This window comes from Macadamia integrifolia, chromosome 9, assembly GCF_013358625.1.
Source record: "Macadamia integrifolia cultivar HAES 741 chromosome 9, SCU_Mint_v3, whole genome shotgun sequence".
In the NCBI taxonomy this organism is placed as follows: domain Eukaryota; kingdom Viridiplantae; phylum Streptophyta; class Magnoliopsida; order Proteales; family Proteaceae; genus Macadamia; species Macadamia integrifolia.
The window spans coordinates 21,615,520-21,626,556 of record NC_056565.1 but is presented as its reverse complement, the minus strand read 5'-3'; the positions used below and the strand labels follow the sequence as shown (position 1 = coordinate 21,626,556).

The window sequence follows — 11,037 nt, the reverse complement described above, 5'->3', positions numbered from 1 at the left end:
TTGAAACCAGGATCAAAATTGTCTGATCTGATAAAGGCAGAGTATATGTATGGTGGTCTACATGATTTCTTCACTGACAATGGTATTATCCATCAGCTTGTGTGTGTTGACACCCCCCAACAGAATGGGGTGGCTGAGAGGAAAAATCACCATTTGGTATGCATGTTTCTAAAACTTTTTGGTCTGAAGCTGTTCTTACTGTTGCATGTCTCATTGATCGCATGCCTATCAAAATTCTTGGGTCCCAAAACCTTGTTGCACTCTTGTCCCCTCAGTCTTCTGCTTTTTCCCTTCCTCCTTGGGTGTTTGGTTGTATTTGTTATGTACATGTTAATAAATCCTCCTGCACCAAACTTAATCTCAAGGCTCTCAAATGCCTCTTCCTCGGGTATTTTTCTGCCACCAAAGGCTACAAGTGTTATCACCCTTCCTATCGTAGGCGATTTCTTTCCAAAGATGGCACATTTCTTGAGTCTGTGCCTTTTTTTGCTCCTCATCAGCATCCTCTTCAGAGGGAGAATGGGAATGCAAGTGAAAAGGTTGTTGATGCTATTCCATTTCTTACTCCTTTGCCTATTACTCCTTTCTCTTTTGACATTGGGAAATAAAAAGAGGTGGATGATGTGGACATTGTGGAGACTGGTGGGCTTTATACATAGAAGGCACCGGTTATTGTATACACAAGAAGGACAAAGAAGACCTACCAAGAGTCCTCTTGGGATCCAAATCATGAGTCCCATCCTCAGTCAGGTAACATTTCTTTTCCTTCTGCATTAGACCTCCCTATTGCTGTTCGAAAAGGCAAGAGAGCTTGTACTAACCCTATAGCCCAGTTTGTTTCCTATGATACTCTCTCCTACAGGTATTGCCTTTACTACTGCTCTTTCTTCTACTTCCATTCCTAGAACTGTTATTAAGGCTATGACAGACCCCAAATGGAAGTAAGCCATGTCTGAGGAAATGATGGCCCTTGAGAAAAATGACACTTGGAAACTGGTTGATCTCCCTAGGGGAAGAGTTCCAGTTGGATGTAGGTGGGTCTATACAATCAAGTATCGATCAGATGGTGCTATTGAGAGGTATAAGATTGGTGGCCAAAGGGTATAGCCAGGTGTACGGAATTAATTATCAAGAGACCGTTGCTCCTAAACTCTATAAGAGTTCTCTTATTTGTGGTAGCAAACAGAGATTGGCCCTTATATCAGTTAGATGTGAAGACTGCCTTTCTCCATGGAGATTTAGAGGAAGAAGTGTATATGCAGCCCCCTCCTGGCTTCAAGTTTTCGGCAGCCGATGGTAAGGTGTCTCCTAAAGAGGCACTTTATGGTCTGAAGCAATCACCAAAGGCTTGGTTTGAGAGGTTCAGACAGGCCATTCTGAAAAATGAATATTCCTAGAGTCAAGCAGACCACACATTACTTACTCGGAGAGGTAATGGCACCATCACAGCGTTGATTGTCTATGTTGATATTGTTGTGACTGGAGATGACAGTGAGGAGATAAGTAGCTGAAAGCCTACTTGGCCAAACAATTTGAGATTAAAGACCTATGGCACTTGAAGTACTTCTTGGGGATTGAAGTGTTAGGGTTTAAGAAGGGAATCAATATTTGCCAAAGAAAATTTGTGTTAGACTTGAAGGAAATAAGGATGTTGGGGTGCAAACCGGTAAGTTCTCCAATTGAGCAGAACCATAAGTTAGGGGAAGATTGTGGTTCTTCTCTTGTTGATGCAGGCAAATACCAGAGGCTAGTGGGAAAGCTAATATATCTATCTCTAACTCTCCTGATATCACTTATGCAATGGTAGTAGTGAGTCAATTTATGCATGCTCCCAAAAGTGGGCACTTGGAGGTTGTGTACCGCATCCTCAAATACTTGAAGTTCTCTCCAGGAAAAGGACTCTTATATGCCCAGAACAATCACTTGAGGATAGAGGGTTATTCTGATGCTGATTGGGCTAAATCAATCTCTGATGGACGATCTACTTCCTGCTATTGCACATTTGTGGGTGGTAATTTAGTTACATGGAGGAGCAAGAAATAGCATGTTGTAGCTAGATTCAGTGCAGAGGCTGAGTACAGAGCAATGGCTCATACTGTTTGTGAGCTCATTTGGCTGTGTCGGTTGGATCTCGAGTTGGGGTATGACACTGAAGGACCTATGAGACTCTATTGTGATAACAAAGCAGCAATAAGCATTGCTTACAATCCAGTGCAACATAATAGAACAAAGGACATTAAAGTAGACCGGCATTTCATCAAGGAGAAGATTGATTCCGGTAATATTTGCACACCCTTTGTGAGGATAGGTGATCAATTGGCAAACATCTTAACCAAAGAACTCATTCCTCACCAGTTTAGTACCCTCTTATGCAAGCTAGGAATTCATGACATTTATTCTCCAGCTTGAGGGGTGGAGTGTTAGATATTTGTATTAGGGGTACATTAGGAACTGTTTTATGTTTAGATGCCCTTATATGTAATTTCTAAAATTTCTCTTATTTCTCTTTCACCTCCCTTAGGGAGGAATATGTAACTCCTTAAATATCATTTGAATCTAATATAGATGAAATAAACTAAGAGCTCATTCACGTTTTTCCCTCATCTCTCTCTTTCTCCTCTCATCTTCTCTCCCTCTCCTCTCTACCTCTCTTCTTTCTTTCTGCTTGGTCTCTAATCTCTCTCTACTCAACTTCCAACTCTTACCTCGATGGGGGGATGAGGCTAAAGCCGAACACCCTTATTGAAGGGTCTAGCCTCAGTTGGGGGCTTAAGCCTAGGCCCTGCACACCTGACCAAAGTGCCTACCCTTAATTGGGAGTTCAAGCTAAAGCTGAGTGCACCTAACCGAAGGGCCTACCCTTGGTTAGGAGCTCAGGCCAAGGCCATGCAAACCTGACCAAAGGGCATGCCTCGGTTGGGGGCTCTGGACAAAGCTAAACACACTAGATCAAAGGGCCTACCCTCGGTTGAGTGCTTATGCCACGGCCAAGTGCACCTGACCGAAGGGCCTATTCTCAATTGGGAGTTCAGGTCAAGGTTGATAGACCTGACCGAGGGGCCTACACTTGTTTGGGGGCTCAGGCTAAGGCCGATCACATTTAACCATAGGGCCTACCCTCAGTTGGGAGCTCAAGACAAGCTTAAGCATAGATGATCGAAGGGCCTTACCTCTGTATGCAACCCAGGCTAAAGCCGAGAAAGCCAAACTGAAGGGCTAACCTCGGATGGGGTCTCAGGCCTCAGCTAAGCACACCTGACCAAATGCCTACCCTCAATTAGGAGTTCATGCTTAGGCCGAGCACAAATGACCAAAGGGCCTACCCACAATTAGGAACTCAGGTCAAAGTCGAGCAAACCTGACCGAAGGGCCTACCCTTGGTTTGGGGTCAGGCCAAAGCCGAGCACACTTGACCAAAGGGCCTAAATTCAGTAGGGGCTTAGGCCAAAGCCAAACACACCAGACCAAAGGGCCTACCCTCTATTGGGAGCTCAAATCAAAGTCGAGCATATATGATCGAAGGGCCTTCCCTCGTTTGGGGGCTCAAGCCAAGGCCGAGCAAACCTGACTTAAGGGCCTTCCCTCGATTAGGGACTCAAGCCAAAGCCGAGCTCACATAAACGAAGGGCCTACCGTTAGTTGGGAGTGTAGGCCACGACCGAGTTCACCTGAACGAAGGGCCTACTCTAGTTTGGGAGCTCAGCCTAAGGCCAAGCACACCTAGTTGAAGGGCCTACCCTCATTTGGGTGCTCAGGGCAAGGCTGAGCATACCTGATCAAAGGGCTATCCCTCAGTTAGGGGCTTAAACCAAGGCCGAGTAGACCTGAATGAAGGGCCTACACTCGATTGAGGGCTCAGGCTAAAGCCAAGCACAATTTTTCAAAGGGCCTTCCCTCAGTTGGTGGCTCAGGCTAGAGCTAAGCAAACCAGACTGAAGGGTCTACCCTCAGTTTGGGGCTCAACCGAAAGTCCAGCACACCTGACTGAAGTGTCTACCCCATAGTTGTCACGACGCAAAGGCGAACCAAGGCGGTGGAGGGTTGTCTAAGCGTTTAGGCGAGAAGGCGCCCGCCGTAAGGCGAACAAGGCTACCAAGTGTTATTTTTATTTTTCCTATTTTCTAACACTATTTAGTAAGCTATATATATCTTATATCATAAAAAATCAAGATTAAGCAACATCAAGTCATTAAAAATCAACATTTAGCTATATTAAATCATAAAAAAATTAACATTAAGGCATTTTAAATTAAAAAATCAACATTTAGAGAAATGTTCTTACTCTATAATAAGCTTGACTAGTCAAATAATTTTATTTTTACATGAGACTTTTTGTATTAGTTAAAACATAAAACTAGCTTTTCAACAAGTCTAAGATTACTTAAATCTGAGTTATAATGACAAAGTTATGCTCCGGTCAAACTTAATTTTAAGTGTGCGAATGCTGTTAAAATCTCTTGAATGAAAATAATTTTATGGATATCAAAACAAAAGATTATTTTACCGGACTTTTGGTTTTTCGCAATGTTTTAACATGATAGAATTTATAAAATTTTCATAATTGAGAAAAACGTCAGCATTTAAAAGTCATGAATATATATTTCATAATACCCAAACTACCATCACACATGTGTAATACCAATTATAACCTTTTTAAAAATAAAAAATTGAAGAAGGGGATTCCTCTCTCTTCAACTTATCTTCCTCTTCAATCTGAAATCTTCGATCCTCCATTGGTGATGCCCATCGATCAATTGCAGGTGCTTTATCTGATCAGCCGTTGAAATTGAAAGGGTTTGAAGGGGAAGACTAACAACAACAACAACCATAACCTTATCCCAACTTGATGGGTTGGCTACAAGGATCTGATAAGGGGAAGACTAAATAACTCAGAAATCAACAAGGTGACCTTATGGAATCCATTTCCATGAACAATGCATCACTATCCATCCACTAGATCCATTCCACCTCTGGTTGTCTCAACATGAGACATTGAATTAAGTGCAGCTTACCCAATAACCAGCGAGCTCCTTATCAAGATGGGCCAAATTGTAAATGATCTCAATTCCATGAATTTTTACGGTATTTGATCTTGTTCTTGTTTGATTTGAGAAGGTAAAGATCACCAATTGAGCTGTCACAAGGGTTGGGAGAAAACTGACAGCATCCAAGATACTAGAGCTAAGGTTTATTGAACGTTCAAATAACAATTTAAACGAGTCTTTATTCATCGATTTTAATCTTTCCTAAAAAATGTCAATAGAATTGACTCCTTAAATATCGACTATTGAATATGATTAAGGTGGCCGAATCATGTCAAAAGAGCTATGCAGACAACCTCAGAAAAGACATTAAGTTTCAAGCGGGGGAGAAAGTATTTCTTAAAATCTCTCATACCAAGGGTTTTCATAGGTTCCACAGGAAGGGCAAGTTGAGTTCGAGATATATCGATCCATTTGAGATTCTGAAGCAGGTTGGCTCAGTAGCATATATGCTAGCCATTCCACCTTCACTCAGCAATGTTCACAATGTGTTCTATGTTTCAATGTTAAAGCGGTATATCCATGATCAATCACATGTACTAGTTGTGGAATCGGAATACTTAGAGATTGCTATGACTTATTAAGAGCAGCCTGCTGAAATCCTGGATCGGAAGATAAAGACCATTCACAACAGGTCCATTGCTTTTGTAAAGGTGCGATGGGCTAACTACTCACTTAAGGAGGCATCTCGGGAGAAGGAAGATGAAATCCAGGCCAAATACCATCATCTATTTGGACTACCAGGTAACTTCAATTTCGAGGATGAAATTTAAAAAAAGGGAGGGGGATAAATTTATATCACTGCTTATTAACCTGTTGGTTCGGTTTGGTCGTGCAGGGTTTGAACTGACAAGGGTTGCTGCCCTATAGTGTATGACAGCAAGGGTGACATCAAATGCGGGATGGTCGGACAAGATTGAGCCGATACCCAATGTGGTTTGCATACCTAAGCCATGACTTTGCTTGTATCATAAGGCTATGTATGAGTAGGGAAGGTATGTTATTGTATTTGATGGTGAGAATTTGGTTAACGATAAGTGGCAAGAATGAAATACACATTGAGAACCCATTTCCCACTGAAATCTAGTAAGGCTTATCATGTTCTGGCCAACTGGTGGGTGGTCACAGGTGGGTGCGACCCTCCAGTGAGACCCACCGGTAGGGGAAATGTGGGCCCCAAGAAGCCCAACTTGGGTGAGCATGCATGTTTTGGGTTCCCCATCATAATGAAGTCATGTAGGTCCGGTATTACTGGCTACTTCGCTTGGTATCGCAGTTCAATGCGATTCAGGCCATAGAAGCTCAAAACCAAGCGCACCCTAGTAGATATTTATAACCCAAACTATAAATAGCATTTACTCCTCTCCCATTTATTATTTCAGTGAGGGTTGGTGGAGAGGAGTAAAGAAGAGGGAGAAAATAAGGGAGAGAAGGGAAAGAAGAGTGAGGAAAGTGCTTCTCCCTTGTCGTCGAAGCTGTACCTCACTATTTCGATGCCAAAAAAGTGATTGACGCCTTGAGATCTGCAATTTAAGGTAGGTAAGTGCCATAGACCATTGGATTTGGTGAAACCCTCTTATGTAGTCAAATTAAGAGTTAAGAGGGACTCTATGTGATTCTTTGTAGGTTTTAAAGGAGGAGCAACCAAGATTTGAAGGCATTTTTTTTATATTTGGAGTTGGGGAAAGGATCTTAGGTTTTGGGGTTTCTTGAGCTAAAGGTATGATTTATTCCCAAAATCTTAATGTGAACCTAGATCTATGTTATATTCAGGTGAATGAAGGCTAAAATGTGTGGAAAATGTGATGGAAACAACTCCCTCGGGTTCCCAAAGGGTGGGATGAAGAAGAGAAGTAGGACAGCAAAACCCGCTAAACACTGGTGGGTAGCACCGACGGGTAACCAGACCCACCAGTGTGACCCCCCAGTCTTACCTGGGCTTTAGAGCCTATCGGTGGGTAGGACCGATAGGTAGGACTGGTGGGTAGCCAGACCTGCCTGTGTAACCCATCGATCTTGGCTGGGCTTCGGGGTCTTATCGGCGGGTAGTACTGGTGGGTACCTAGACCTGCCGATAGCTCCCACCAGTTTTGGGTTAGCCCCGGGGTCCTACTGTATGACCCACCTGTGGACCAATGAGCTCCATTTGGGCTCAAACTCATCGACAACCTCCTTCGCGTTATTAAACGCATCGTGACCATTTCTTTCATCGTTTTTATGGTCCTGGAACGAACATATTCTAAGTTTCCTTTCTGTGTTAGGTTTCAAGACTCTCATCTTAGCACGCCGGATCATACTCGTACCGTGTGTGCATATTCTCATACGAGAATAAGTAAGTGGGGAGAGGTTGTTGATTTTAAATTTTGGGAATGTTTATTGTATCATCTTCATCTTATATGTCAACATGCCATTTATGAGTGTGATCTTCATGCATTTTGCTTGTCTACCATATGATGCATTTATGAATTGTTATGTTGTATCTTGAATTCCAAATATTTGTTTCTTGCTTTGAATTATGAGCATGGATTATTCAATCATTGGATGATGAGGATGATTAGTTGGGAATATAATAAATTGTTAGACTAGATGCGGTAGCCGGCTTGGAAACGAATGCATTGGTACACTGTGGAATGGGACGCGAAAGTACTTTAAAGTCATACTATCTCATATAGGAGCATATGGTTTAGGATTGACATTCCCTTGTGCTACGACCCTTCCGAACAGGGGTTTAGGTGTTGGGTTATCATTGGGGGGAAGTGTTGACACCCAATTTTGTGACCCTCCTCTGACTATGATGAAATGCGGATCTTGGACACAACTTCCAACTTCCAATCAATAGAGGTGATGATTGACTAAGAAAACCCAGAAACATTCTCCACCTATTTGAAAACCCTAGAAACCACCATGCGGGAGAGAAGAGGGTCCAAATTTGACTTTTTATATATGAAGGAATCTAGTCAAGATGATCATACAAATGGATAGTGCTTAGAAATACAATTCTGACGATATATGGTATGTCAAAATTGGGCCGTCGGACCTCCCACAATCATCACCGAAAAATTATATTTCCCGTGCATATGTTGTGCACTGGCAAGCCTATTGGAAACCTGAAAAAATTCCCTATCTACTCAAATACCCCAAATTCATCCCCTACCTAAAAACCCTAGAGACCCTTGTACGAGAGAGAAGAGGGTCCAAATTTGAATTTTTATATACAAAGGAATCTGGTCAAGATGATCGTACAGATGGATAGTGCTCAGAAATATGATTCTGACGATATATGGCATGTCAAAATCAAACTATCTAATTTCTAGTAATCATCACTAGAAAATTCCATGATTGTACTTGCACTATGTGCACTGGCCAGCAGGCCAGCCCGCACATATGCTATGTGCGTTGACTGCTACCTAGCTCACATGCATGTGCCCCCGCTGGCTGCTGCCTAGCCCGTATGCATGCACCCCCACTGGCTGCCGCCCTCGCGCTCTCTAGCTACTGCTGGTGCCCCCGTTGGCTGGGCTGGCGTCCCCTCTTGCTGCTGCCAGTACCCAAGCCACTACCCTGCACACTTATGTCATTGTCCGCACACCCTTGTGCCTAGCCTGTACCAAGCTATGCACCACTGCCTGCACACCCTGTGCACATTGCCTGCCTTCCCATGCGGCCATGCCGGCCATGCCTCGTGCACTTCAACCCAACCTTGTGTGCCGTCATCAATGGCCGGAACAAGTGTTCCATTGGCCCGATGGGTGAAGAGATTTCATCTTCACCCACTTTGGTCCAAAAACCACTTTTTGCTAAAAACTCTCCCATCCCATAAATTAGTCCACAAAACCTTTTTTTTTGCCCATTGGTTAAAAACCCTTTTTACCCACTTTAGTACAAGAACCCCCTTTTTCCCATTGGTTAAAACCCATTTTTACCCACTTTAGTCCAAAAACCCCCTTTTTACCCATTGGTTAAAAATTCTCTCTCCTCCCCATTGGCTCGAAAAATCTTATAAATACCCCCACTCCTTTGGATTTTACACAACATAATAACCCCATAACTCCCCCTTTAAGAAGTGAAGCTTTGCCCTCTCTCCTCATCCCCTTTCAATTTGAGTTTCTTTGGGTTTTTGGAGCGATCTTTGTCAAGATTCAAAATCTTGTTCGGATCTCAAAGTGTTCTTTAGGACTTTGAAGATCTTCAATCCAAGTTCTTAGTCCAATCCAGTTTTTATCAGAAATCGTATGTTCTTAGCATCCTCCCTTTGAGTGTTCTTGATCTTTACCAGAAGTAGAAATCTCTCCCCCCTTCAGGTTCTTCGGTTCTACGAAGAGATCTTTGTCAAGATCTGGAGTTCTGTTCGGATCTTCAAAGTGTTCTTCAAGGCTTTGGGGATCTTCAATCCATTTTTTGGTCAATCTATTTCTTTTCATAACAGTTCCTAGTGGAAGCTCTGTTTGAGTACCCTTAGAATCTTTTCAAAAATAGCCATTCCCAACTGAAGCTTTTTTGGAGTGCCACCTCAGCCTAGCCATTCCCTAGCCATTCCCAGCGGAAGCTCTATCAGAGTGCCACCTCAACCTAGCCCTCCCCTAGCCATTCCCGGTGGAAGCTCTGCTGGAGTGCCATCTCAGCCTAGCCCTCCCATAGCCTATCCCCAGTGGAAGCTCTACCAAAGTGCCACCTCATTCTAAGCCCGGAAATAGCCTTTCCTAGCCGAAGCCTTGTCCGAATCCAAATCAGGAAATAACTTTCCCTAGCCGAAGCTCTATCTAAACCCAAATCTAAAAGTAACCGTTCCTATCCAGAACTCTGCCTGAATATCATCACAGTCAACATCTCTCGAGAAAGGAAGTTAGAGGTCGAGACCATCTTCCTCTGAGCCAGGAAAATCCAAAAGATAGTTTGAGTCGATAATAATCAGGGGCCCACCACTCTTGACCCAAAATAGGGGTTAAGTTCAGGTATAGTTTCTCAACTGAATTGTCATCATGTAGACTTTATATAGACCTTGTTTTAGTGTATATATTTATTTAAATTCAGTTAATGTATATATGTGTGATAACTTAGCCATGCATGCAAAATAGTAATAATTGTGGAAAATGTTCGTTCTTAAGCATCTAGTAGAAAGACCGGTTGAACCAGGTAGATTGGGTGCCTAACACCTTCCCAATTCTACAACCTGACACTTACCCTAAATCTCTGGACTAGACCAAATTTTGGGCCCTTCCTAGGCCCATAATCCTAGTGGCGACTCCAAGCCCTCTTGTATGATCCCGATCCCCATATTGGACCATTATCAAATCCCCGTCTAGAATGAAGAACTTTACACTCTTACAAAATAGGCCTCCACGTATATCTCCAAGCGGCGATACGACGGTGCACGGCCTGCAAGCAAAGCACACATAGAGAGTACCTTCAAATGTCAAGCTTCCGATACTAGATGCTACCTTCAAATGCAAGAACATTTTCCACCACATTTGTTTGAAAACGTGTTTGGCTAACCCCATGTTTGTAATTGTATTTGCTAACCGCATTATGCATCGTGCTCGAAGTGAAATCATTTGGTAAGGGACTTCCTGTCATAGAGAGTACTTTGAGAGCAAATGATACCCGCTTCCTGTATAAGGGTGTGGGGTGTTATTAAATGATGAGGATATTTGTAATTGTGCTAGCACCCTCAAAGAGGTCCATACACTTTATGACATTCTAAGATCAGATAATGGTATTCCCGCATTACACTTTTGTATACAATCACTCACGGTTCTACCACTCTGTGGCCAATTGTTTAATCTCATGTGTAGTCACGAGTAATGGGCAAGGAAGTCACCCCTTGATCTCGTCCCTACGGGTATTTCAAAAGGATCATGTACCTTGTGTATATAGATCCTATCAAGAAGCTTTGTCGGTCCTATTGCATCCACTGCAAACTCAACATCACGTAGAAAATAGATGAAAAAGCTAGGAGCACTACAAGCTAATTGTAGAACTTGTTTACGGTCTTGAA

The 11,037-nt window shown here is 42.9% G+C and overlaps 1 protein-coding gene across 1 annotated transcript; it reads left to right on the top strand.

Annotated features, from left to right (window-relative positions):
• Positions 1-948: 948 nt before the first annotated feature.
• LOC122089617 (uncharacterized mitochondrial protein AtMg00810-like) lies at positions 949-2,043 on the top strand. Its single transcript, XM_042659338.1, has 2 exons — positions 949-1,079; positions 1,734-2,043. The coding sequence occupies exons 1-2, from the start codon at positions 949-951 to the stop codon at positions 2,041-2,043; spliced, it is 441 nt and encodes a 146-aa protein (XP_042515272.1).
• The last annotated feature ends 8,994 nt before the right edge of the window (positions 2,044-11,037 follow it).

Excerpts from the sequence above, each read along its gene's own strand:
- LOC122089617 (XM_042659338.1), top strand. The coding sequence starts at position 949 with ATGTCTGAGGAAATGATGGCCCTTGAGAAAAATGACACTTGGAAACTG. Across the intron at positions 1,080-1,733 it reads TCAGATGGTGCTATTGAGAG|GCAAATACCAGAGGCTAGTG; the intron begins GTATAAGATTGG and ends TTGTTGATGCAG.